This window comes from Argentina anserina, chromosome 1 (assembly GCF_933775445.1).
Source record: "Argentina anserina chromosome 1, drPotAnse1.1, whole genome shotgun sequence".
Taxonomy (NCBI): Eukaryota; Viridiplantae; Streptophyta; class Magnoliopsida; order Rosales; family Rosaceae; genus Argentina; species Argentina anserina.
Window position 1 is genome coordinate 18,845,732 of NC_065872.1, and position 27,267 is coordinate 18,872,998.

General features: G+C 42.9%; 1 protein-coding gene and 1 non-coding gene across 2 annotated transcripts; both read left to right on the top strand.

Moving 5' to 3' along the window:
* Window positions 1-4,652: 4,652 nt before the first annotated feature.
* LOC126805361 (small nucleolar RNA R71) lies at window positions 4,653-4,762 on the top strand. The gene has a single exon (XR_007674032.1). It is a non-coding gene; the product is annotated as a small nucleolar RNA R71 (small nucleolar RNA).
* A 14,692-nt stretch (window positions 4,763-19,454) lies between these two features.
* On the top strand, window positions 19,455-26,549 carry LOC126799665 (uncharacterized). The gene is made up of 8 exons (XM_050526915.1): window positions 19,455-20,594; window positions 20,928-21,012; window positions 22,529-22,625; window positions 23,015-23,078; window positions 23,163-23,219; window positions 24,085-24,122; window positions 24,246-24,327; window positions 26,230-26,549. The coding sequence occupies exons 1-8, from the start codon at window positions 19,533-19,535 to the stop codon at window positions 26,317-26,319; spliced, it is 1,575 nt and encodes a 524-aa protein (XP_050382872.1). The 5' UTR covers window positions 19,455-19,532; the 3' UTR covers window positions 26,320-26,549.
* The last annotated feature ends 718 nt before the right edge of the window (window positions 26,550-27,267 follow it).

Here is a 27,267-nt window from a genome sequence, read left to right on the forward strand (position 1 = left end):
ATATACTAGAGTTCGGGCACATTTGTTAAGCGAAGGAGGGGGAATTTCTGGGTGCCCTAAAGTTAATCCCGAAGCCAAATCTAAAATTGGTCAAGTTGGTGAGAGAATGTAAAGAGAGATTGACGAATACAGCTCCTAAACAAGTTCCTCTACCATAAATGAGACATCAAGGGGGGAGTGGTGCCACTAGTAGCTTTGGGCTGAGCACTTATCATGCATATGCACACGAACCAACAATAGGCGATATAGGAAAGAAGAGGAAAACAGTTGCTGGTTCTAGTTCCATTTGGCTAGGGAAGAATGTGATGTTGAGGTTGCAAGGATGTTCTACACTGGTGGTCTACCATTCAATTTGGCAAGAAATCCACATTACCGGAACTCTTATATTCGTGCTTTTACTCTTCCGGGATATGTTCCACCAGCTTACAATGCCATAAGGACCACACTTCTTGCATAGGAAAAGAAGAATATCGAGAAACATCTGCAACCACTCAAACTTTCATGGAAGGATCAAGGTGTGAGTATATGTAGTGATGGTTGGTCCGATGCACAAAGAAGACCATTGATTAATGTGATTGCTATTTCTGAGAGTGGTCCGATGATGTTGAGAGCTGTAAATTGTGAGGGTTTATATAAGGACTCATAATTAATTGCAAACTTGATTATTAAATCCATCAAAGAAGTTGGATATCAAAATATATTGCAAGTGATTACCCACAATGCTTCCGTTTGTGCAAAAGCCGGTGCAACGATAGCAAGTAAGTATCCTACTATTTTTTTTGACACCATGTGTAGTTCACACATTAAATCTTGCTCTGAAGAATATTTGCACACCTTCTAATTGCTTGAGCAATATAGACGTATATGACCTATTGCGGAGCATGTTATGTATATTAAGAACTTCATAATGAATCATGGAATGAGATTAGTTATGTTCAATGATCATTGCCCTTTGAAGTTGCTTTCGGTTGCTCCCACAAGGTTTGCATCTACGATTATTATGTTTAAGAGGTTTAATACAATCAAGAACGGTTTGCAACAAATGGTGATTAGCCCAAAGTGGGATGATTATAGATTAGATTATCAACTTAAGGCAGCTAGGGTAAAGGAGATGTTGTTGGATGATTTAATGTGGGATGATATTGAATACATTCTTGCTTTTACCGAGCCTATCTATGAGATAATTAAAAAGACGGATACCGACAAGCCTTGTCTTCATTTGATGTATGAATGGTGGGATAATATGATTGTTCAAGTGAAAAAATTATCTATTTTTGGAAAGAAAGAAAAGAACTTGAAGAAGAATCTCTCTTTTGGAATGCGGTTCATAAGGTGTTGATGGCTCGTTGGACAAAAACAACACGCCTTTTCATTGCTTGGCTCATTCTTTGAATCCTAAGTAAGTGTTATTTGTTATCTATTTTAATTAGTGCACTTTATATTCTTGTTTAGTAATTTTATAAAATATATTCATATTTATTTAATTGGTCAGTAGAAGCTTATATGTATTTATATTTCAATGTTTAAGTATTATAGTTCGGAATGACTTAGTGAAGCTACTCATCATGTTGCTCCCCACAAATATTTGGAGATTACAAGAAAAAGGAAAACATGTCTCATGTGGTACTTTACCGATGAAGATGAGAGAAGAAAGGTTAACATTGAATTTGCCAATTTTTTTATGTATATGCAAGAGTTTGGAAGTGGAGATGCTACGAAGGATAAATACTTATTAGAGCCAATTACATGGTGGACAATCCATGGAGCTTCGGCACATACTCTTCAAGGTAAAACCTTCAAGCTTTTAGGTCAACCTAGTTCTTCATCTTGTTGTGAAAGAAATTGAAGTACATACAATTTCATTCATTCTTTAAAGAGGAACAAACTACTCCCACAAAGAGCGGAAGATTTGGTATTTGTGCATACCAATCTTCGCCTCTTATCTAGGAAAAGCCCAATTTACAATAGTAGTGCAACTCTTACGTGGGATGTAGGAGGTGATCAATTTGAATCCTTGGAAGACATTAATGTTGGAAGATTTGAGATGACCAACCTTACACTTGATGAACCACAATTGGAGGGATACTTATTTGATGATGTTGATGATGATGATGTTATAGAAATGGAGAACATTGTGGAGGATGACATTGGAGTTTGAATGAAGTTATTAACTATCGCCAAATGAATTTTATTATATATTTTGTTTAAAGTTTGAAACTTTGTTGGACTTGTATTTGTATTCGATATTGAGATGATCTTGTTCTAATTTAATAAATTATGCTACTTATTTTTTAAAATTAGGTATATATATTTATAATAATATTTAATTAACGTGTCTAAAACGTGTCCGTATCCAATAAAAAATTCATTTGACTTGTCCGCGTATCGAATTGTGTCCAGTACGGACACTCGTGTCTGTATCTGTGCTTCTTAGATAATGGTTATATTGAGGTAGTGAAAGAGCACTCTATGGAACCCAGAATAATTTTTTACCAATTCGTTTCAGTGACATGCTCTTTCTTTTCATCCTAAAAAGTATTGCATCATTACGATTTTCTAAGCACTATCAATGTTGGACAAGCCAAGACAAGTATAGGTGAGGAAGTGAAACGAACCAGCCAAAAGAACTTTAACTATAAAAATTTGATGATAGCAGTAATAGTAACAACATAACGTGACATCCCACAGGTTAAACGAGCATATACATCTTTGCTTAATTATTTCAGAAGTAAAGTTAGTAAAGGGACAACAACATAAAGAACCAAAATTAACAACCAGTAATATATTCATTGAGGCGGATAGTAATTCCGCACAGTGAAAGAAACTCAACTATTGTGAGTAGTTTTCGATTTTTCTCTAACCCTATTTCAGTGAATAATTGGTTGTCATAATTCATGGTGAAAATCAATAAACTTGGCAGTAACTAGACGTGTGAACTTACATTTTGTTTCTTTTTACTTGTTGTGAGATTGAAATCTAAATGTGTATATGTTTGGTAATTCATATACGTATATCTGAATGGTAATAGGATATGCATATATTTTCACTAAGTGTATAAAGCTTTTATGTTTGTGAAATATATTGTGTATTTTTAGTTGGTTTATATTAAATTGTAGAGGATGTGACTGAGGGGGAATAAAATATACCGCTCGGTAAATTGGAGGATTTGGATGAAATATTTGTATAGTCGAAGTGCTTATATGTTGTTTGGTTGGAACGGAAGAAAATGTACATTCCGGCATATATGGTGATTATTTATGTGTTGTTGACCGGAAGGGAATAAAATGTACATTTTTGTTATTATTGATGTTATGGTTGTGGTGTTGTGGAGTAGAGTGGGTGAGTTGTCAAAATAGTTGTTGCCAAAGTGGCGACAATATGTTATTTTGATTGTTACGCCAAAGTGGCGATAGGCAGTGTCGGAACCATACCTTGGCCGAGTTTGGGGAAGATTGGTCTAGAGCTCTAGTTTGTGCCTGTTATACATAAGAGCAAAGTGCTGACCTACTCATGATATTATTTCTGGAGAACCATTCATGGGAGCAAAGTGTTGACTGACTCATGAATGACTCCATTGTTGTGGTGCGTCATCTATGATGACGCTAACATTGTTGTGGTGATGACAATGACTGAGTGTGTTAATGATAATGATGGTTGTTATTGTGGAATGTGATTATGATATTATCTGAGAAGTTGTCATAGATGCATGTTTGTTGAGTATTTCTTTTCATTTACTCATACCAGCTGTGAAGCTGACCGGGTTGTGTTTACAATCCCGGTGTACCAATTAATGATGCAAGGGGTAGTGTTGTAGGTACTTCTTAGTAGCTGTGACAGGAGGGGTGTACTGCATGACAGCTGAGAGTTGTTTTTGATTCAGTTTCCCTTTTTAGTTCTGGTGAGGTTTTTGTGAGAAATGTCAAATTGTACATCTTTACATCGTGTAATTATGTTTTTGTATTACAGTTTGTAAACAGAGTGGTTGTTAAACTTGGTTGAGATATTCAACTATTGTACTTTAATTTCATTTATTGAAGTTATTTAGAATGTTAGCATCCTTAAATTCTAATTTTTTATCCTAAATTTAGGGACGTTACAATTTTTGTGAGAGAAATGGTTTAGACAAACTAAATATAAATAAAAACAAACTAATTACTAATTAAAATGAGATTCAAACCAGTGGGGAGCATGAGAGTTTTGGGTGATTCACACTAACTCTTTCTTACAAAATATTGATATTAAAGTCACAAATGCATGTATTTCCTAATGTGTCAAGTCCTGTATCTAATTCCGTTTAAGGCTATTAGATCAATTATCCTTACGGTATATTAATTATACCAGTGAATGCCACAACCCAAACCCATAATGTCTCTCATGCTTATAGTCTCCCACGAGGCTCAATATCAACATCACAACCTTTAGCTCCACATGTGTGCAAATGTCTTCCTCTTCTAGGGGTGTGATCTTCTCTACCTCCTCTTCTTCTTTGGTGACTATCTCATTGCCCAGATTGTGTAGCCATTTCTTCACAAATATCCCAAGCGTCATTAGGACATTTCTTGAGAAAATTTCCACCCAAAGCATTATCTAATCTTCCTCTATTAATAACCATCAACCCATTATAGAAAGATTCACAAAGAAGCCACTTTGTGAGCCCATGATGAGGACAACCCAACTCCATGTCCTTGAATCGCTCCCATGCATCATAAAAATTCTCATTATCTTCTTGAAAGAACTTGGTCGAGCTATCCCGCATGTAGGCGGTCCGATGATGAGGGTAATAGGCATTGAGGAAGACTCTTTGCATATCCACCCAATAAGTAATAGACCTTGGTTTGAGCTTGAGGAACCATGTGCGTGCTTGATCCTTCAAAGCAAAATGGGAATAATCATAGCTTCAAACCCTCTATAGTCAATCCTCCCAAGTGCATTGTCGAACAAATAGCATCAAACTCTATGATGTGGTCATAAGGCCTCTCACTAGTCATGCCACGGAAAGTAGGAAGAATCGACAACATGTTAGGCTTGATCTCAAAATTGGCATTTGTAGGAGGAAGCACAATGCAAGATGGAGCATTTACAATGCTAGGACAAGAATAATGGCTCAATAGAAGTTCCTCATCTATAGGTATTTCCCTTTCATGCTCCGCCGTCTCTTCTACTTGAATAGGAGATCTAGAAGGTGCTTGTGACCGATGTCTTGGTCTCCTAACTCTTGTTCTTAATCTTACTCAAGTTAGTCTTTGCAAAACTAGACCACTTCTCAAGTTGATAGGTAGTAAAGTGTCGCTCATACACCTACAAGATCCAACAAGAAATTAAGTACCACAAAACCAAATATTTAATCAAGATAAGCACCCAAGTCCACAAAATAAAAATTCCACTACGAAACAACTCCCCCTGATTAGTGTCATAATCATGGAGTACAAAGAACAACGTATACAACGTTCATTACATGCTTCTCAAAAGTAGTCTTGGGCTAATGATTAATCATTAATCTAGTCACACATCCTTAAATCATACATGTTATACGTAGCCAAACTTATAACTTAGGAAACACGATTGCATAACAACTCAAAATAAGAGTTTACAATGAAAATCAGATTCTTGGATAGAATGACATTCTCTCACTTAAATGGCCATAACTTCTTCGTTATAACAAGTATGAGTGAACCGTAAAATGTTTTGGAAAGTAAACACTCGTGACTTTCTGGTGACATAAAGTTCACAACCTAATTCGACCGGAGAATTTCAAAGTGCTCTATCGAAGTTGACTGACTTGCAAATTCTCGGATATAATTATTATACTTTACTAAAATGGCTATAACTCACTCAATACGATAGATATGAAACAAATGGTTAGTGTCCCTGGAAAGTAGACACATAGCCTATCCAACGGTACCAATTTCACCATATTTCATTGAGTGAACTATCTTGTAGGTCTCGTTAAAGTTGATCTATGAAATTGGACAGATTCTGATTTGTCACATTCAATTTGTCTTTTACTATGGAATGAGGGAATTGACCAATGAATGACTGATTTTGGTCCGAGACAAAATCATACGTATCCTATACGCTATTAGTGTCAACAACACTAACGCGTACACTAGTGTGTATGAGCTACTGGCGGCGTTGGTGTGGGCAACAATGTATTGATTCGCTAAATGTAGAACTAGACCCATGTGAATGGAACAATTCAAGTCCAATGACGATGCATAGGCGCATTGTTAATCACATTATAATGAAAGCAATAGTGTCCCAACAACACTAACATATATGAATCTATAGCTCATTGAATATCTTCATCATCTATACTTAGACGGAATAGAGAATCTAGAATTAGCTTTCATATGAACACATATGGGTATATGTTCTTGCAACCGATTGTACTACGTTCTTTTGAACATCGCAATCTGATTAAATAAGCTCTTCGTGGTCTGGAGGTATTTATTCAAGCAATTAAGGTCTGTTGATGTTGTGATTACACTCATTTTAATACGCCGTACTCCTTGTGGATGTGATACGCCGTATTTCTGGTCTCCTTCCTGTCACAAGTAGCGCACGTCGTTAAAGTAGAGACCACGGCGGCGTGGTCTTCAACTCTCCGATGCTTAAGTTAGGGCGATGGTAATTATGCAGAATTACAGTAGGGAGTTCAGTGTACTTACCTTATAAGGTCGAGAGTTTGACCCTTTATTGTTGAGTTGAGGTAGGTCGTTTACCTATCATTCGATGTGGGACGACGTCCAATTAAGGTGTTCTCTGGACCCTTCTTTGAGATGCGCGTGAGAGCGCGTCCGTAGTCGGTTTGGGCCGCGGAGAGGCCCATTGCGAAGCTAGTACGGCTGACTTGCTATTAGTATTGTAAGACTGTGCTATACACTAGCCTTAATGCGCTGATAGTTGTGCTGATTATGGCGGGCATAAGCCTATGCCAACAACTCCCCCCAAGTTCCCAGTCTAGGGAGGTGATTTCTTGACTGGGGAGTTAATATTTGAGCGTTTTTCCATAATCAGCAATGGGTCTCACTGACCCTCTCGTAGTCCCCCCAGTCCCCGGTTAAGGAATGCCGAGTTGTGTTGTAGAGTACGTTTGATCGCTCTCTTTGTAGTGCGTCCGTCATAGCGTAGTAAGTTCTTACGCGTAGGACGTCTTTTATCGCTACCTTGGAGCGTAGTGCGTCCGTCATGGCGTAGCAAGTGCTTACGCGTAGGACGTCTTATCGCTATCCTTGAGCGTAGTGCGTCCGTCATGGCGTAGCAAGTGCTTACGCGTAGGACGTCTTATCGCTATCCTTGAGCGTAGTTCGTCCGTCATGGCGTAGCAAGTGTTTACGCGTAGGACGTCTTATCGCTATCCTTGAGCGTAGTGCGTCAGTCATGGCGTAGCAAGTGTTTACGCGTAGGACGTCTTATCGCTATCTTTGAGCGTAGTGCGTCCGTCATGGCGTAGTAGGTGCTTACGCGTAGGACGTCTTATCGCTATCTTTGAGCGTAGTGCGTCTGTCATGGCGTAGTACGTGCTTACGCGTAGGACGTCTTATCACTATCTTTGAGCGTAGTGCGTCCATCATGGCGTAGTAAATGCTTACGCGTAGGACGTCTTATCGCTATCTTTGAGCATAGTGCGTCCGTCATGGCGTAGTAAGTGCTTACGCGTAGGACGTCTTATCGCTATCTTTGAGCGTAGTGTTTGTAGGTTGAGAGCAGCGCCATTCGTGCTGTGGGAAGCACGTGTCATACATGCATTGGGCGGATGTTTCGTGAACGTTTCGAATTCGTGGGGTGACGTTATCCGAAAAGACAGTTATTGCATGTAATTAAGGCGTGTGTAACCGAAACGTTGCCTCGGTAGCTCAGGCCATGTGGCGAGATCTGGAGCGATGTCTCTTGGGTCAGCGGCTAGGATGTGAGTAACGGTTTTCTGAATCCGACGGTTGAGGATTGTTTTTGAGGAATCAACGGGCTGGATGTGAGATGGGGTTCACTATAAAAGAGTGAAAGGGACAGAATGGCTGTCATTATCGACATATCCAAGTTTTCGAAATCCAAATTCTCTCATTTCCTCTCTTTTGCTCTCGTCTGCTCCCTTTTCTTCCGAGCGTGAACTCATCGGGATTTTTGTGTGAATCGGCTTTTTGAGGTATGTTTTCTGATCGGATCCTTCTTCATACGGTTTGTGGCTTGTTGTTTGTTGGTAGATTTGTGTTTGTAGGGTAAACCAGTGGTATTGGGTTTTGGGTTTTTCCGGCAGATTTGTGGGTTTTGGGTCTATTTGATATTTGGATGGGTGTTTTCCGGCAAAGTGGGGTGTTTGTATGGGCGGTGCGGATGGGTTTTCGCTGTATACTGGGTTTGGTGTTCTTCATGTTCTTCGTGTTCTTCATGTTCTTCAAACTCGTTCTTGCGAGGTTCGTAAGATAGATCTGACTGACTTTCTGACTTCTAGTTTTAGGTTGTTCGCCTTTGACTTCGGTGTTGCTTGCTGCGGCGTAATGTCTAGGATAATTATACTAACTGATAGCGATTCTGCGTCTGCAGAAGGAAGTTGGTCCGCGTCGTCATCCTCTTGGTCGTGGACAAGTGAATTGGAGGCCAACTACTTGGACTTGGTGCGGCGTAGTGGTGGAAACGACTTGCATCGCGAAGATCGTTCTACTGTCTTTGCGAGAGTGCTAGCGGACTGGGACACGAGTGAGTCGTCAAGCGCCATGGAGTCGCAACGTGAAGAGATTGGAGAAAGTGAAGGGGTATCTGAGTGTATTATAAGTGCTTCGGGGACTAGCACTTCAGGCCCAACGCTGAGTCCAGCGCCTGTAAGGCGTTGGTTAGATGGCGGTGTGCAGAGGTCGGAGGTGGAAGAACCACATGGAGCCGACTCCGCCGCAGTGCATGGCTATGTGGAGGAATTTAAGTTACCTGCTACCATCGTCGCCCGTGCGATTCGGCGTGATGAATTTGGTTCAATGTTACCGAATGGGCATGCGCTAGTGAGTCCCTCCGTACTACGACGTGGGGTGGAGTTGTCGTTAGACCCCCGCCTGCAGTGTCTTGTGGCGGAGTTTGGCTTGGCTTTTGGCCAAGTGAGCTATAACATGTGGCGGGTCCTTCTCGGTCTCTGCTCACTATTCCACCTCTCGGGGTGTTCGGCTCCTACTGCGGCGGAGGAACTCCATTTCTTCAAGGTGGACTATAACCAGCGCAATAGTAATGGAGGGACCACACGGTTTGTGAGGCGGGATGAGCGCAGTGAGTACCAGGTTTTGGAGAACTGGCCCACCTCGGAGGCGAACTGGAGAAAAAAACAGCTTCGTGGTGGAGGAGGGGTGGGAGTATGGGCTCATTAACGGGGTAGAGTATATCCGAGGGAAGCGTATTCCCTCGCGGTTTCAGGCCATTAATTTTAGGTTTCGATGCTTTACTAAATTTTGTTACTACGGAATGACTGTTTGCTGACGCTATCTCTTTTTTTTTGTTGCGTAGCTGGAAGGAGATTGGTGTTGTCCGAGCGAGAGGTTGACCGAGTAAATCGTGTGACTTATCTTTGGAGGTGCCAAGGTGAGGACTTAGTTCACGATTTAAAGGTGTTGATGAACCCGTACCTCCTGTTCGAGCAAGGATTACTCTGTCGCCATCGTAAGAAGAAGTGTTATGTTCTTCCATCTTTACTTTGTTTATGGCGTACTAATCTGATGTTATATGTGCAGCTACGACGCTCTTGGTGAACAGGAATTTCGAGAAATCAGAGCGCATCTGTTACGCTCGGTTTCTGCAGTAGGAAGATCCCGACGTTACGCCGGATACTGAAGGGCTAGCAATCACGATATTGCGACGCGTCATGTCTAAGAAGGTGGCGGCCTCGACGAAGAAGGTGAACACCTCAGCGCAGCGGGTCGAGGATTCTTCCACGGTCGTGGATCTACAAATTCCCCTGCACGCGAGCCTGCCAAACGAGTAGGGGTTGCCGCGCCGCAGCGATGCGGAAGGAGTGGGCTGTATCGATACCGATCCGCATCTGGCTGATCCGGCGGTGTCTCTTGAGAATGGCAGGAAGAAGAAGTTGCAGAAGGCGGGCGCGTCTTCGAAAAAAGCGAAATCCTATGTTGCTCCCGAAGATGTGGAGGATGCAACAGTGGAGGCTCCGCCTCCTAAAAGACAGAGGACTACGCAACTGGCGCCCCTCACCTTCACGGAGTCTCGGGTTTTCGAGGACTTGTCCGCCTTGGACCGCAGTCCTTTGAGCCATCTAGGAGCTCCGGAATTGGAGAAGCTGGTGTTACTTAGCCAGCACCCCAGGCTCGGGGGCTTGAGGCGACCTGAAGGGTCTGGTCTGGACCTGCGGAGTCCGCTCGGTCTAGCTACCACAAGGGCGGCAAAGATGGTTTTTAACCTGCTAGATGCGGAGCGGGATGCCCTGGAGACGCAGCGCCATCTCGCCGAAGTGGTTGAACGGGACGGCACCTACGCGACAAGGGTGTTGCTACTGGAGAATGACTTGGCCAACGCGAAGGTCAAGTTAGAAAATGCAGCGAACCTCCAGGAGGTTGCCTGTCGGGAGGTGGCGGAGTCGCTCGCCCAAGATATGGCTGCGGAGAGGGATGCGGCGCAATCTGCTCTTGTTAAGGCTGAGGAGCTTATCCGGCGGATGAGCGAGGAGGTGGAGGCGGAGAAAGCCCGCGTAGCGGAGGAAGCTGCGTCCAGCGCCGTGGCTGCCTTCAAATCATCCACGGAGATGACCAAGTACCTGGAAGGGTACTATGTCACGGTTGTGGGTGATATGATAGCGCAGTTTCAGGAGCTCGAGATGCTGGATCCCGCGGACTACGAGGTCCGGCTGGCGGAGAAGGGCTTGGAGGCGCCGCCCATGCCACATGAGGTGACCCCGCCCTTTTCGCAGCCTGCTCCTGCTGCGGAGGCCGAAGATGGTAAGAAAATTTCTGACTCTTCTTCTTCTGGTTTATCTTGTGATAATGACAGGTCTGATTCTAATCCGGAGACTCCTTCTCCTACTCCTCCTTCTCAGAGCATTAGGATGCACAACCGCCGCAAGGCGAATCGGGGGAAGCGGCGGAGCTAGAAACTGCAAGTACCGACGATGCGGTCTGAGCAATGCTGGCGTATCAAGCTACGAGGGAGGAGTAGGATAGGGTGATAAGATCTTTGTAATGCGTCTCCCATCGCCGTAGTGCTTTATGTTCACTTCTGTAATTTTCTTTTTTGCATTTTCTTCTGTAACGGCCTATCTTTTGATGAATAGAAGTTCTTTTGATCCACGTGGTTATTTATATTATTGCCGTAGCAATATTGTGATTGTTGTCTTGTACTTTTGGCTGTACGCTTAATTCTATCTTTGTTGTGCGCGTAATGAAATAGTCTGTCGAAGGAATTTAATTGCCATAGTACGCTAGCGTAGTAAGGATCAATGGTTTGAAAAATTCCTCATTTCATTGATAGCCTAGCCGTAGCCGCTTTGTACAAAGATAGCTACAGTAGTGTGCCAAAGGTACTCGAACAGTCTAGATCCTTGTTGTGCGCTACGCGCGGACCCCTACTTGTAATAATACTTAAGCTGTTCCATGTTCCAAGGATGGGCTAATCTCTCTCCGTACTTGTCCTCTAGGCAGTACGTGCTTGGTGCTATGATTTCGACGACTTTGTACGGTCCGTCCCATCTCGGGCGTAGTCCAGTGACCTTTGTTTGGATCTTCTTTAGGACCCAATCGCCTAGTTGTAGTGTCCTGCTCTTGACCCTGGAGTTATAGAAGCGTGCCACGCGCTGTTTGTTCTGGATGTTATGGCGATGCGCTGTGATGCGTTTCTCTTCCAAGAGATCTTTATCAAGATGTATATTGTCTGAATTGGTATCGGGTCAAACAGCGAAATCCGTTGCGTTGGCTGAATTACTTCGATGGGTATGACTGCTTCCGTGCCGTACATTAAGCAAAAAGGAGTTTCGCCCGTGGCTTCTGTTGGTGTGGTACGGATTGCCCATAGCACTTCGTCGAGTTTTTCGGGCCAAAGTCCTTTGGCTTCATCCAGCTTTTTTCGAAGAAGGCTTTTGACCAGCTTGTTGGCGGCTTCTACTTGCCCATTGGTTTTTGGGTGTGCTACGGATGCGAATTTGAGCTTAGTTCCTCTTGCCTTGCACCATGTGATGAGGTGCTCGTTGTTGAATTGCGTGCCGTTATCTGTGATGATAGACTCTAGCGTACCGTGGCGGTAGAAGATGTTGCGTTGCAGGAAGTTTTGAACCTTCTCGGTTGTTATGGCCGTCAGGGGCGCAGCTTCAATCCATTTGGAATGATAATCGATGCACACAATGACCCACTTGAATTGGCATTTCCCGATGGGTAATGGGCCAATCAGATCCATTCCCCAAAGGCAGTTGATCCACGAGCTGACTATGTAAGATAGCGGTTCGGAGGGTTGGCGTGGTATGGGTCCATGGATTTGGCATTTGTGGCAAGATCTGGCGAGTTCCTGCGCATCGGAGGCTAGTGTGGGCCAATAATATCCTGTGCGGAGTCTCTTTGCAGCCAATGCGCGGCTGCCGTAATGGTTGCCACAATCACCGCTGTGGATTTCGTTCAAGATCTGCTTGTCTTCTTTGGTTGTGACGCATTTGAGGTCAGCGTTCAGCAGACCTTGGCGATAGAGCATGTTGTTCCACAGGTAATATCTTACCGCCCGCCTCCTTAGTTGCTTTGCCATGGTCTCGTCTTCGGGTAGCTTGCCGTTACGCTTGAATGCTATTATCTCATCCATCCATGAGGCTTGGTCGCGTTCTACCTGGCATATCTGCTGCAAGGTCTGGTAAATGGAGGGATGGTGGAGAATTTCGACCCTGGTGTCCTTGTGGCATTGGTGTGGTTGCGCCGTGGCGAGTCTTGCTAAGGAGTCCGCTCTTGCGTTATTAGCCCTTGGTATTTGATTGATGTGGTAGAATTCAAATCGCTTTAACAGCGTTGTGGCATAGGCCAAGTAGGCTGCTAATTGCTCATCCTTGGCAGTGAAGGACCCGATGATCTGGTTGACTACGAGCTGAGAGTCGCTAAACACATTGATGCTGGTGGCACCCGTGCTGAGGGCCAATTGTAGTCTTGCAATCAGTGCTTCGTACTCCGCTACATTGTTGGAGGCAGCGAAGTTGAATTTTAGAGCGTACTCGAGTTCGAGTCCCCCCGGTCCACTCAAGATGATCCCCGCTCCGCTAGATTTGGCACAGCTGGAGCCTTCTACATGTAAGTTCCATGGTGAAATCTTGATGGGGTTGATGACATCATTTGGTACCACTTCCGTCGTATCTCGGGGAATCATTTCTGCAATGAAATCAGCTATGGCTTGTCCTTTAATGGCGGGCCGTGGCTTGTATTCGATGTCGAATTCAGTCAGCTCGATAGCCCACTTGCTGAGTCGCCCGGAGTGTTCTGGACTCTGTAGTACTTGTTTGAGAGGCTGGTTTGTGAGTACGTGGATGTTATGAGCTTGGAAGTAGTGGCGTAGTCGTCTGGCTGCTACTATGAGTGCGAGGGCTAATTGCTCCAGTGTTGGTTATCTTGTCTCTGGGCCGTTCATGGCCCGTCCAGCGTAGAAAACTGGCAATTCTTTTGTTCCATCACGGCGAACTAAGGCACTGCTGACCGCGGTTGCGGATACTGCGAGGTAAAGGTACAGGGGTTCGCCCGGTTGTGGGGTTGACAATAATGGTATTGCGGCGAGGTAGTCTTTTAATCCCTAAAAGGCCTCTTGGCAGTCCGGTGTCCATTCGATCAGTTTGCTCTTGGAGCGCCTTAACAGTTTGAAGAACGGCTCACACTTGTCAGTCAGTCTTGATATGAATCGAGATAGTGCCACGAGTCTGCCTTGGAGGGCTTCTACGTCTTTCTTGAGTACTGGCTGTGCCATATCCAGGATGGCTTGTATCTTTTCGGGATTTGCCTCTATGCCGCGTTGACTGACGATGTAGCCCAGGAACTTACTTGTTGTTACGCCGAAAAAATATTTTTCCGGGTTCAATCGCATCTTGTATTTTTTGAGCACATTGAAGATGGTTCGGAGGTTAGTTACGTGGTCTTCGGCCTTTATGCTTTTGGCCAGCATGTAATCGACGTACACCTCAATTTCCCGACCGATGTGTTGATCAAACATTTGTGTGACGCAACGTACATACGTAGCGCCCGCATTTTATAATCAGAAGGGCATGACATTATAATAGTACAGGCCTCTATCAGTGACGAAGGTCGTAGCTTCCTGATCCGCCGGGTTCATGCGTATCTGATTGAATCCGGAGTAGGCGTCCATCATGCTTAGCAACTCATGACCTGCCGTTGCGTCGATTAGCTGGTCAATTCTCGGTAGGGGGAAACTGTCTTTTGGGCATGATTTGTTTACGTTCTTGTAATCCACACACATTCGCCATTTACCATTAGCTTTACGGACCATAACGTAGTTTGAGATCCATTCAGGGTACTGCACTTCCCGGATGAACTTCATGCTTTTCAATTTGTCGACTTCTTGGCGTATTGTCGTGCTTTTTTCGTCGTCGAAGCTTCGGCGCTTTTGCTTTATTGGGTGAGCAGAGGGTTTGATGTGAATTCATGCATGATGATGTCGGGCGAGATGCCGGGCATGTCCTCATAGGACCATGCAAAGACTTCCATGTTGTCGCCCAAAAAACTTGTTAAATCTCTCTCAACAGTTGGACTGAGAGTTGCGCCGACTTTGATCTTGCGCTCCGGATGGTTTGGGAATGGCGTAATGCTCTTCAAGGAAGATTCGGGGTTTGCCGGAGTTTTGGCCTCGTATGGCGTAGCCTTCTGCTTGCTCTTTCCCTTCGCCATCTCGTGCGTCAACGACCTTGTCGGTCAAGTTTACTATGGCATGTACTGCCAAGATTTCATGTCGGCTGTGCGTCTATCGAATCGCACGTGTTTGACAATCTTTTGCTACGGATTGTGAACCCCGGACCTGTCCTGTTCCATGCGGAGTTGGGAATTTTATGAGCATCATGTGTCCGGCGATAAAAGTTCGCATCCGGTTAAGTGTAGGTCGGCCGATGATCCCGTTGTAGGAGCTGTAGGCATCAACTATGATGAACTCGGCTTCGACGCAAACTGTGCATGGTGTGGTCCCAATGCGTACTGTCATATAATCCGAGCCTAGAGGTTGGGTTATGTCGCCAGAGAAGCTGATTAGCGGTTCGTGGTCTTGTACCCACTTCTTGCCACTACGCTCCATTTTTTCGTAGCATCCCTTGAATAAAACGTTGACTGCGGATCCCGTGTCAATCATCATTTTCCCTACATCCCATTGTCCGCCCAAGACTGCGTCTATGAGGAAAGCGTCGTCATTGGGTAAGGAGATGTCAATTTCCTCGTCCTCAGTGAAGGTGATCGGCTTCCACCCCTCTTTCTGTCGCTTAGCATTTCCTCCTGTGATGGCGTACACCTGCCTTGGGTGAGTGCTGCAGTCAAAGCGCTTTTTTGCTCGGTTGGACATGTTTGTCTTCGGGGCTCCTCCCTCTATGACGTTGATGCGGCGCAGGTTCTCAACTACGGCGACTACGTTCTGTTGTACCCTTTGCTGCGCCGGGCGAACCCCCGTGTCGCCATTGGCTCTTAATATGCGGAGGGTGTGGCAATCATTTGTGTTATGACTTCCATTCTCATGAAATCTACACCACTTACCAGTTTCTGCTTCGGTTTGGGGGCGTTGTGGTCTTGCTGGTTTCCTCAGCGTACTCTGATGCTTGTGGAAAAAGTCTTCCAGGGTCTCTTCCTTAGGCGGTGTGTGGTCCCTATGGCGTCCCATCGCGTTAACTTGGCGAGGGTCTCTGTTGTCGCGACGTTTATGGCCAAGTCTCATGTTCTTGTCCCGGCCCCTGTGCCGATCGTTGTTGCGCGCATCACGGTGATTTGCTTGATGCCACTCTCTTTTCCGGCCTTTGCTATGGTCTTCTATGTTAGGGAAGAGCTCACGTTGGAGGGGGATTGTGTGTACAGATGTCTGTGGCGCAGTGGTTTTGTCTGATGGTACTGGGGTTCACTTTTCCCCGTATGTGACGTATTCTGCCTGAGCGTACCATACTGCTTCAGTCATGATGTCATCATATGTGGCGCCGCGTATTCGAGGGTCCACGTTGATATGAAATAGGAAATTTTCGGACCTTAGTCCTTCCTTAAAAGCGGCCAAGGCGAGCGTTTTGTTTAGGTTCCGACATTTTGGATGATGCTGTCTGCCATCGCATGACGAAGGCGCCCAATGTTTCCATGCTCTTTTGTTTTACTTGGAATAGGCCATCAGTTGTGTGAGCGGCTCCGGCCATGAGGATAAACCGATTAAGAAATGTTGTTGTCAACTGCGCGAAAGAATCCATAGAGTTCGCCGGTTGTTCGAAGAACCAATTCATGGCATCCCCATCTAGTGTTTCGCTGAACAGGTGGCACAGGGTGGCGTCGTCGAATTCTTTACTGGCAGTGACCTTCTTGAAGTTATCAATGTGTCAGAATGGATCGCCTTCGCCTGTGTACGGCGTGATTTTTGGGCTCTTGGATTGAGAAGGGCGCACGGTGTTCATTATTCTCGTAGTGAACGGGCCCGGCCTAGCTGCGAACACTGGTTGGCACCGTGGATTGGCATCCCGTTGTTCTATTGCGGTTAGTCGCTGCAGGATCAGAGCCAGCATGGCGGACTCGCTGTTATGAGCAGTTGTGTGGGGTCTGGAGCGGGAGGTGACGCTGGGAGTGAATACGTCGTGGCGATGGTGGTCGTTTCTTGGCGAGTTCGGAGGGAGTCAAGCTGATGCTCAAGTGATGACTGCGCTCGGCCCGCTCGAGCTGTGCCCGCATCCTATCGAGCTCGCTCTGCAGAGCTGCTGCCTTTTCGCGTTCAAGTGCCTCGCGCTGCTGCATTCGGCTAGATCTCGAGCCATGTTTTCCATTCTTGCTGCGGTTGCCGGATCCGGAGTCGCGTTAGTGCTGACGACTGTTCCGGGTGTGGGTGTGAGGATGATAGGGTCATTGGCGGAGGGTAGGGGTGGTTGAGGCTGAGGTGTGATGTCTTCGATGTGACCGTCTGCCGGAGTTGAGGGGGAGGGATTGATAGTGCCCATGTCGAAGTGTAGTTGTTTGGCTAAGTGTTGCATGTGACCCCTTTTTTTGTTGACTTTTTGTCGGTTTCCCACACACGGCGCCAATGTTGATGTTGTGATTACACTCAGTTTAATACGCCGTACTCCTTGTGGATGTGATACGTCGTATTCCTGGCCTCCTTCCTGTCACAAGTAGCGCACGTCGTCAAAGTAGAGACCACGGCGGCGTGGTCTTCAACTCTTCGACGCTTAAGTTAGGGCGATGGTAATTTATGCAGAGTTACAGTAGGGAGTTCAGTGTACTTACCTTATAAGGTCGAGAGTTTGACCCTTTATTGTTGAGTTGAGGTAGGTCGTTTACCTATCATTCGATGTGGGACGACGTCCGATTAAGGTGTTCTCTGGAGCCTTCTTTGAGATGCGCGTGAGAGCGCGTCCGTAGTCAGTTTGGGCCGCGGAGAGGCCCATTGCGAAGCTAGTACGACTGACTTGCTATTAGTATTGTAAGACTGTGCTATACACTAGTCTTAATACGCTGATAGTTGTGCTGATTATGGCGGGCATAAGCCTAGCCAACAAGGTCCTTCGGGCACTTTCATATATGTATCAAGATCTCTTTATAGATATGATATGACCACTATCATATGCTACAAATCAGTTTTCATAGACACTACTACTGATCAAGTAGGGGAAAGCAATTATGTCCATAAAGAGATAATATAACTCATCATAGTCAATACTAGAATAATGAGACAATCTTTGCACCATAAGTCCTGCAAATATCGCATGACTTCATCTTTCTCATTACATTTACAAACAGAGACTAACATAACAAGTCTAGTTCAGCATGTATTGATTCTTTCCACTTCAGTCAAGTTGCTCAACGTTGGTACTTTACAACAGAATAAGAGCATAAGCGAATATATCATCAATCATGGGAGATCAATCCTTTAAACACACGCGCACGCTTATACGATCAATTTGAGAGATTTCTATTTTTCTCTAACATCAACAAAAGGAGTATGTAGCGTCCCATAGAAACTTAGTTGATACACATGTTTAGAGAATCTCCTGATGATGGGCGAAATACTTGTGCCCACGCACCTCGCTTCTTTCTGGTTTTAATTCCAGAGAATTTGATGGTCTCCCCCTCATTTAGGTAGGAGCCAAAACTGAAGCTATGACCTTTATATGAGCACGTGAAACATAGTTAGAAACTAAAAACGTGAAATAAATGAGGAAATAATGGAATAGGAAAAGAAAAGGAGAAGAAAAAGAGTTTAAAGCCCAAGGGGCTATTGGGCTCGGCAACCTGAGGTTCAGATAAGCTATTGGGCGAGCAGAAGGCCCAAGGAAATGATGGGCGCTCTATACTGTGAATCCGAGTCAGGGTCGTCGAAAACAATCGAGCAGGCATCTGGTCGGCGAGTCTGCAGCTTTCGAAAGGAAGAAAATCGAGCCAACGCAGGTCGGATCCTGCAGATCTGGGTCGTTCGTTCGCGTCAAAGATAACAAAGAGGGCAGCGGCGATCTTCGAGACTACTGGGTCTGGGGAAGTCGACGACATCAAGGCCGAACGTCTCTAGGCTACATCGCCGCTAATTGAGCTAGGTTGGGTCAATCTTGGTCCAGTCGGATTCTTGGGATAACGCGGTGATCAGAGTTCTGAGATGCAAGCTTGGTCACTAACGAGATGAGGGAGGGCTGCTAGATGTCAGCGGGGCTTGGTTGGTGGACGACGGCGGGGTACGCAGGAGGTCGATCACTGTGGTCGGAGAAGGGGAGGGGTGCCCAGATCAGATATCTGGATGCCCATAGTAGATTCGTTGTTTGTTGTTTTTTTCCCTACAACAAATTGTCGGCTTCACTCAAAATTTCTGGTCATGCCAAAAAGAAAAGGTTGCTGGAGCATAAGATTTAAGGGCTAGGGTTTAGATTTTCTGGTGGTCTCGTCGCTCAGACACTTTAGAACAAATGCTGATAATTTGTTCGAGTATGATAGAAACGAGAATAATAACAACATAAAAGAACATAACGTAACTCTTTATTGATTGATAATGAGGTCTATATATATACATTACATACGGAGTATCTCGAAGAATCAGAGATTCATATGTATTACATTAAAACATAATCTATTATAATAAAGAAACCTAAATAGACTAAGACACGCAATAATAATAGAATAATAATTCTTGCGGAATAAATTGTATTTTATAGTTTTAGAAATTTGATATTAAAAGGTAAAATTGAAATTTCAAAGTTATTTTTTTGAGCAGATTGAAATTTCAAAAGTTGGGCGGTTACGATTATTAAAAAAAAAATCGTCTACTAAAAAAAAGGGTTCCTATGAGTTTGAGGGGCTAGTTAGAAATGTCCATTGTGCTTTCAGAAGCTAAAATAGCTGAGCTCCCAAAGGGTTTTGCATCTGAAAAGGCCACAAATGGCAGATAATCGCGATGCCAAACGCAAACGCGGCGACGTCGCTTCTTTCCCCAACGTCGCCGCCACTAACGGCGTCGACCTCGCCGTCTGGGCGGAGTTAGAGAAGCAGGAAAGCTCACTGGAAGCCTGGGACGCTCGAACCCTAAAGAAGCTGGTCCTCGCCTTCGAGCGCCGCCTCAAGGACAACATCGCCGCCCGCCTTAAGTACCCTGACCAACCGGAGCGCTTCGCCGATTCCGAAATCGAACTCCACGACGAGCTCCAGAAGCTCAAAGGCCTCGCCAGCGCTCCGGAGCTCTACCCGGACCTCGTTTCCCTCAACACCGTTCCGTCCATCCTCAACCTCCTCAGCCACGACAACACCGACATCGCCATCGACGTCGTCCAGCTCCTCCAGGACTTGACCGACGAGGACGCCGTCGACGAGAACGACGAGCCGGCGCGCGTCCTGGTCGACGCGCTCGTCGACAACAACGTCGTCGAGCTTCTGGTGCAGAATCTGCTCCGGCTGAACGACTCCGACCCCGACGAGACGGCCGCCGTGTACGCCACGCTCGCGACGATCGAGAATCTGATCGAGGTGAAGCCGGCGGCGGCGGAGCTGGTCTGCGAGAAGACGAAGCTGCTCAAGTGGCTGATGAGCAAGATCAAGGTGAAGGAGTTTGATGGGAACAAGCAGTACGCCTCGGAGATTCTGGCGATTCTGTTGCAGAGTAGTGAGGCCAATCAGAAGAGGCTGGGGCAGATGAACGGCGTGGATGTGCTGCTCCAGGCGGTGGCTATGTACAAGAACAAGGACCCCAAGAGCCCCGACGAGGCGGAGATGCTGGAGAATCTGTTCAATTGTTTGTGTGGATTGTTGATGCCTTTGGAGAACAGGGAGAAGTTTCTCAAGGCCGAAGGGGTGGAGTTGATGATTATTATAATGAAGCAGAAGAAGTCTGCTTATGGTTCCGCCATAAGGGCTCTGGATTTTGCAATGACCAAGTACCCGCCGGCTTGTGAGCGTTTTGTTGATGTCTTGGGGTTGAAGACGGCCTTTGCAGCTTTTATGGGTAAGGCAAGTGCTGCTGCATTCCCTTTGCTTAAGTTACAAAGTAATGTAGTTATCCTCTGGTCTAGGCATTATGAAGACATTTGACATGATTTACTTTGCGAGCATTAAGACTTAATATCGGCATTTTCATGGTGATATTGTATGCTTTTCTTTCCCACCTTACACAGTTAGACAGTTAGTATTGATAACACAACTAAATGCCTGTTGCATTGGTGCTAAGATGCAAAGAGCTGCAGTATTGATAATGTAACTCGTTGGCCGTTGCACTTTATACTGTGTATTTTATAGAAGAAGGTGAATGGGTGGTTGACTTTGCATTTCTGTTGTTTTATGTAGGTACCCATCAATAAGAATGAAAAGAAAGAAAGGTATCATGAGGAATTGGAGGAGCGCATTGTGTCACTAATTGCATCATTATTTGGTAAGCAGGCAAGTGCACTTATAATGATTATGTGAATGCTCTGCACGTTGATGCCCTTTGCCCTTTGTTTTCACCTCTTTAATTTTGTATCTCAGTTGCTATTATATAATCATTGTAGCATGAGTTGCTCCTTCTACCTCATTCCCTACCTTTGTTGTCTTTGGGCCTCTTGGTCTCATTATTGAAAGAACATGAGTAAGTTTTCTTACTATTCATAACTGAGCAGATGCATAAGAACTTGGTGAGGCATACTGGTTGAACACCAGCATAATAGGCTCTCAATTAGAATATTTAAAAGGACTTGATGCTTGAATGCACATCATGGGTTTCGGTCTAAATGAAACATCTAGTTGGTAGGTAGGGAAACGAGAACTGGTTCTGGAATTAATGAGGATATTTTTTAGATCTAAGTATATTAGTTGGCACTATTACACAGCTTTACTTAGGGTCCAGGTGTGCATCATGTTTGGGAACAACAAGAGGGGGAAACACATTTGTTTTCATGCATGTTCTTTGTGAAGGACTGATGATACAGGGTAACACAGAACAGGATTGCATTTGGCCAAATTGTTGCATGTGCGGAATGTAAACTTAAAGAAAGTAGATAGATAAGATAGATAGATAGATAGATGAATAGATAATAGATTGAGTGAAAGGGAGAGGTAATAGCGTACTCATAATTTGTATTCTTTATGTACAAATCCCAAAGGGTGAAATTTTAAAATAATGTGTAGTTTTTGGAGTTACCTGGATACAAGGTCGTTGCTGATGAGAAAGGTAGTTGAACTCCAAGCATCTTTCACATATCCACTCTATTGATCAAGTGCACTGACAGCTCGATAGCTAAGGACCCTTTTGTTGATGTTTTGTTTTCAGATTTTTATCTTTCATAAATTAAAGCAGACAACTAGACGATAGATGTTAAAACTGCTTAAAATGTATAGTACTGAATTGTAGATGAGAGAAAATCGTTTTAGATTTGTTTGTAGCTCATGGTTCTACATAAATGCTCTTCCCTTGCAAATTTCATCATTTTTTTCCTCATTCCCTCTCTTTAGTTCCCTCACTCTAGCAAACTAACCTAAGGAGAATACTTTGAGAAGTTTATACGTTGTGAGTTCCGGGACACTGTAAATGTCTAGAAGTGTGTTTGTCATATCGATATCATGGTACCCAAGGTACTGCCAAGCAGGTTACATGCGAGTACGGTGACACCGGTTTTATTAGAAGACGAAGAAAAACAAATTAGTTAAATGTATATGCACTAAACCCTTAGCATCATTGGTTAATGATTTCATTCTAGTTATTCATTCTTCTTTTGAGATAATTTGGCTTGGGCATTTGAGGCTTAGAATGGTGAGTTGCCCCAGTTGAATATAGTTGAGTTCAGATACCATTCCATTGCATTAGGTTACATAAAATATGTGTATCCGTGCTAAAATCACCAATAAGCACAATTTTATTTGATTATTTAACCATACACTTTAACTGATGTTGCCCCAAAATCCCAACTCAGGTGGAATTACGAGGGGTTCCAGAAGGGAGAGACTGTTGAGCAAGTTTGTGGAAAATGAGTGTGAAAAGATAGACCGGCTTATGGAACTTTATATGAGGTTAGCCTTTCTTATCTTTACTCATTTTAGTCATTTATTGCTGTGCTTAAAATGAAGGTTTGACATAGCATGCTTAGGCCCTGTTCGGTAACGTTTTTGAAAACAATTTTCAAAAGTAAGTTTTAAAAATGAAAATGAAAAAGTGAAAACGTCAAATTGATGCTTTCACTTTTCCTTTGCAAAAGTTTAAAATATTTCCATTTCTCATTTTCTGCATTTTGAGAAATATTTTAACACATTTTCACCCTATTTTCATTTTTAAATAAATGAAAATATGGGTATGAAAACGTTACCGAACGCCACTTTATGGTTTCATCTCAATATATATTCTAAACTTGTTTTTATGCTTGTTCTGCTCATGTTCTTTTTTTCTGTGCTTTTCATGTCAGATATTCAAATAGAGTTACAGCAGAAACTGACCGAATTGCCCAGCTTGATCTTGATGATTTAGAGGTTAATTTCTTCTTTAATTTTCAATACTCTATATCATTCACATTATAATATTTTCACTTGCAAGTATTCTCTTACAACTTTCAGATGGATGAAGAGGAAATATACATTCGGAAGCTTGAAGCTGGCCTTTATAGCCTTCAGGTTTGTTTTTGCTGTGATCATTGAGCTCTGGAATTTTTCTATGGACACTAGTAGAACATATAAGCAATTTTTAAATTAGTTTTTTTTTAAAGCTATTGACTTGATAGAGTCAGTGATTTCAACTTCAGCCTACAATTTTGAAACTTATAAGGCTATGAGCCTTGGCTCAAGTGATGTGGGACGTCTGCTGAGGGAGTGAGACATCCTAAATTTTGAGATTTATATATGCAAATTATGAAGAAATTTAATACTATCATCTGAAATTATAGCAGGAGGTGTCAATTAGCATGGATTCTTGTCGTGAGAGATATAAGGAATTTGATATGAAGTAAATTTTTCAAAGCCATATGGTCTGACAAATGTTAGCCTTGACTATTAGTCTTGTTCTGTGTTGTATCGTGTTGTCAGAAAATTGTCATCTTTATGAGCTCTTTTGTGTAAAAATTCTTAATAATGAGCTAATATACCTAAGAGTCAACACACCCATTAACTCTTATGTTCATTAAACAAAACCAAATTCACATGAAGTTATTGTAGTGTTCAATTGAAATGGAATGCATAAAGATCAAATCGAGGATAAATAAGCTGTACCCAAAAAATTGATGATAAACAAGCTGGAAAGTTGAGGCTCTTGCAAGTTTTATTATCAAATACTAGTTATTCCAGTATTCAAATTATGTCCATGAACCATAGCTCAATTCCGTTGATGGAAGGATAGAGACACTACGGTCAAATCTTCAAATAATATACATTGAGTATCAGATTTATAACACTTGTGCTCTCATGCATAACTTTCAGTAATCTATATTTGCCCGGTATTTTGAGTTTTCTTTTTTGAGCTAAATCCCGTATTTATATGCTGCAGTTGATTGCTATAATTCTGGGTCATCTTTGGTGCTCCGAGTAAGTTGCAATTTCATATTGGGTGTATTTAATGCTCTGGCTTGTAGTTCTCTTAGATGTGTGTGTGTGTGCGCATTACATGAATTTTGTTACACGTGTATGATCTTGTAATTATTTTTTCAGGCATCTGCAATTGAGACGAAGAATTGAGCTACTTCTCAATCAGCAAAGGCTTACTAAGAAGGATGTTCAAGCTATACTTCAGGTACATATGTTGCCTGTCGTTAATATTCTAGTTAATTGCAATTTTGTTTTGTTTTTTGCCCCCTTAATATCTTTTTCTAAAATTTTGTTGTAAATTCTGTTATCTTTGATTTTTAACATCAAGCGCAATGTAAAGCAGTCAGTGTATCTTTAGACCAGTTGGTATATCTTTAGCGAAACTTAAAAGCATTCTTAGAACCCAGAGTCTCATTAAATGCTGTTATTTTGTCTAATGTTAACCTTTAGTTTTATTTTTCTGTGTTACGTGTAGTGTTTAGCTAGAGGACTCTGGAGTTGGGTGTATTTATTGTAGGTAGTTGGGTCTGGACTACTTTAAAGGAGTAGTAGTTGTTGTAGTTTTCAGTTTTGAAGTTTGCTAAAAAGCAGTTTATGCAACTCTGGCTTAAGGGTTCCAGTTTTAACTTTTAAGTCCCTTTTAGCTATTTGCTACTTACTCGTTTACTCTCCAGTCTCAGTTATTCTCCAGTCTAGATCCTACCTAGGGCCTGCATCATGGTGATAGTTGATATATGATGTTCAAGTTCTTGGAGGTGATAGCAAATAGCAGCATTTAAATATGCTTGGACCCATGTTTTTGTATTTTAGCAGACCAAGGAATCTTGGAATGATCTTAAGTAACTTGTCATTGGAAAGAAAATAAGCAGCAGGCATTGGTGTTCATGTAGATATTAATCCAATTTATTTATTGGGTACAAGAATTGGCAGTTTGTGATTTCTTTTTATTAAATTGGTTTGTGCATGCCTGAAAAGAAGTATTGTTGGCTTTAGAATTATTTAGCAAGCTGAAACTTGCAGTTGTGGCATACTAAGAAAGGAAATTAACATAAGGCTCCTTGAGTATAGACTACGCTGAAGCATTCAGTTTGTGGTTTGCAAATGAGGATATTAAATGAAATGGTGGACTAGTTGATTTTTGAGGAATCTTGGTCTGATTCCAAGAGCTTAACTGGTGTTTTCCAGATTCCCACCATCTTCAATTCTGGTTTTGTAATTTCAAGCTTCACTTCCCCAGACCCAAAAAAAAAAACTTCAGTTCCTAGGACATATAACACAGTACCCCTAGATTGTTTTACATCCCCTTAAGCACAGTAAGACCTCCACAAATTTTCCTATCTTCCTAAACATTTCAACAATTCTAATATGGCTTTAGGACATGTATGCTCTGCATTTTTGTTGCATGTGCAATCTGAATCAAACCAAGCACACAGTCGCTATCCTTCACGTGTGCCTGTGCACCTGTCTGGGCTCCAACCTTTGCAGAGTAGGCATTTCTTCATAAAAATGAGTGGATTGCTAAGACAGAAGTTTTCTTTAGTTGTCGATTGAATATTTGAAAATATGGAAGTCTTAAAAGAAAGGTAGCTTTCATATCATTTGCTGAGAGAAATGACTATGTTTTCCTTTGAAACTGCATAAGCCACATTTTGCCATTTGCAGTTGTAAACTGGTGTCATCATTTTGCCATTTCGTAGCTTGTGTTAATCTGTTGTCATTCTTTAGCCATTCTACAAGGTAGTGTGCCTGCCAATAGGTACTTTGAAGGGTGTGCAGGCAATTCCTGAATTTTCAACAATGGCCTTTTTTAAAACTGACAATTGTCTGCAGCAGTTTTTGGTTGCTACTATTAGACGCACTATCTATCTAATGACCATTGTTTCACTAGTTCCAAATGTCAAGACAAAATACCGCATTATCCCCAGTTCAATAAGCTTACACTCGATAATTGTTTGCATGTTGAAGATCCTATTTCTGAACCTTAGATCTGCTAGAGATATGTCCATCTTGCTTATATTTAGGATTTTTTTCAGTGCAGGATTTTGCCAAGTGCTTGGATGTTTTAGTACCCTACCCTAATCCAATGCTCTTGCTTTTTGAACCACAGGAGTATCATGACAACATCGGTGATACGGAAGGAGCGGAAGAGAAAGAGCGATCACAGGCTAAGATACAAAAGTTCATCTCAAGCTTTTGACTGATCGAATGCTTCCCTTTTCGGCTGTGGGGAAGTTGATAGTGCTGAGTAGAAGTAGATGGTGAGTAGAGAACTGTTGATGTATATTTTGCGATGTACAACAATTTTTGGGTTTCATGCTGCAAAAGTAGAACCATTACCAGAGAACTGTGATTAAGCGGAGCAGAACAGCATATTGGCAAACTGGCGAAACACATCTGATCTATAAGTCATTCACTTGATAACATTTAGTTGAGTTTTTGGCTACTTTATCATTGTGCTTTGTTTTGGTATTAGATTTTTGTCAATGGACTTGGACTTTCTGTGCATTATTTGTTTGATATTTCTAAACTACCCTTCTAAGATAATCAATGTTTGTCAAATTTAACTTAGCTAGTTGCTGTGCTCGTTGATATCTCTTTACCAACATTTTGTCCCCGTGTGTTTGCGAAAGGGAGTACGCCAAACAAAGTTTGTGTCTTTTAAACTTAATGGCTTCCGGGTTTTATTTGAGAGATCATTTCAGAGATATTTGCCCCAAGCATGAATGATCATGTTTTATCCTGCAGTCATTGTGGTACATCCGTACATGTATCAGGAGTTCTATTTAACAACTTAATCTTATACCTTTAAATCCACCTTTTTTTTCAGTGCATCATCAAACAGGAGATTATGAGAGCATATCAGAAGCAAGTGGGGGTCAAATCTTCTTTGAATCCAGAATACAATTCGCAGAAATAAATCAATAAATGCCAAAAGTTCAGTCAAGATAGTATTCTTTTATTCCTGTATTATTGCTAACAAAAATATCTCTATCAGATGTAGTTTATACAAAAAACATTTGTTATTACTCATAATGAACTGTTCATGTTTGACAATAATAAAAAAATTTGACCGAAAATAGGTCTAATTAACAATCAATTAGATAGTCTTTAACAAGATAGTCCTCATTTTTCCAATCTCCCTAAG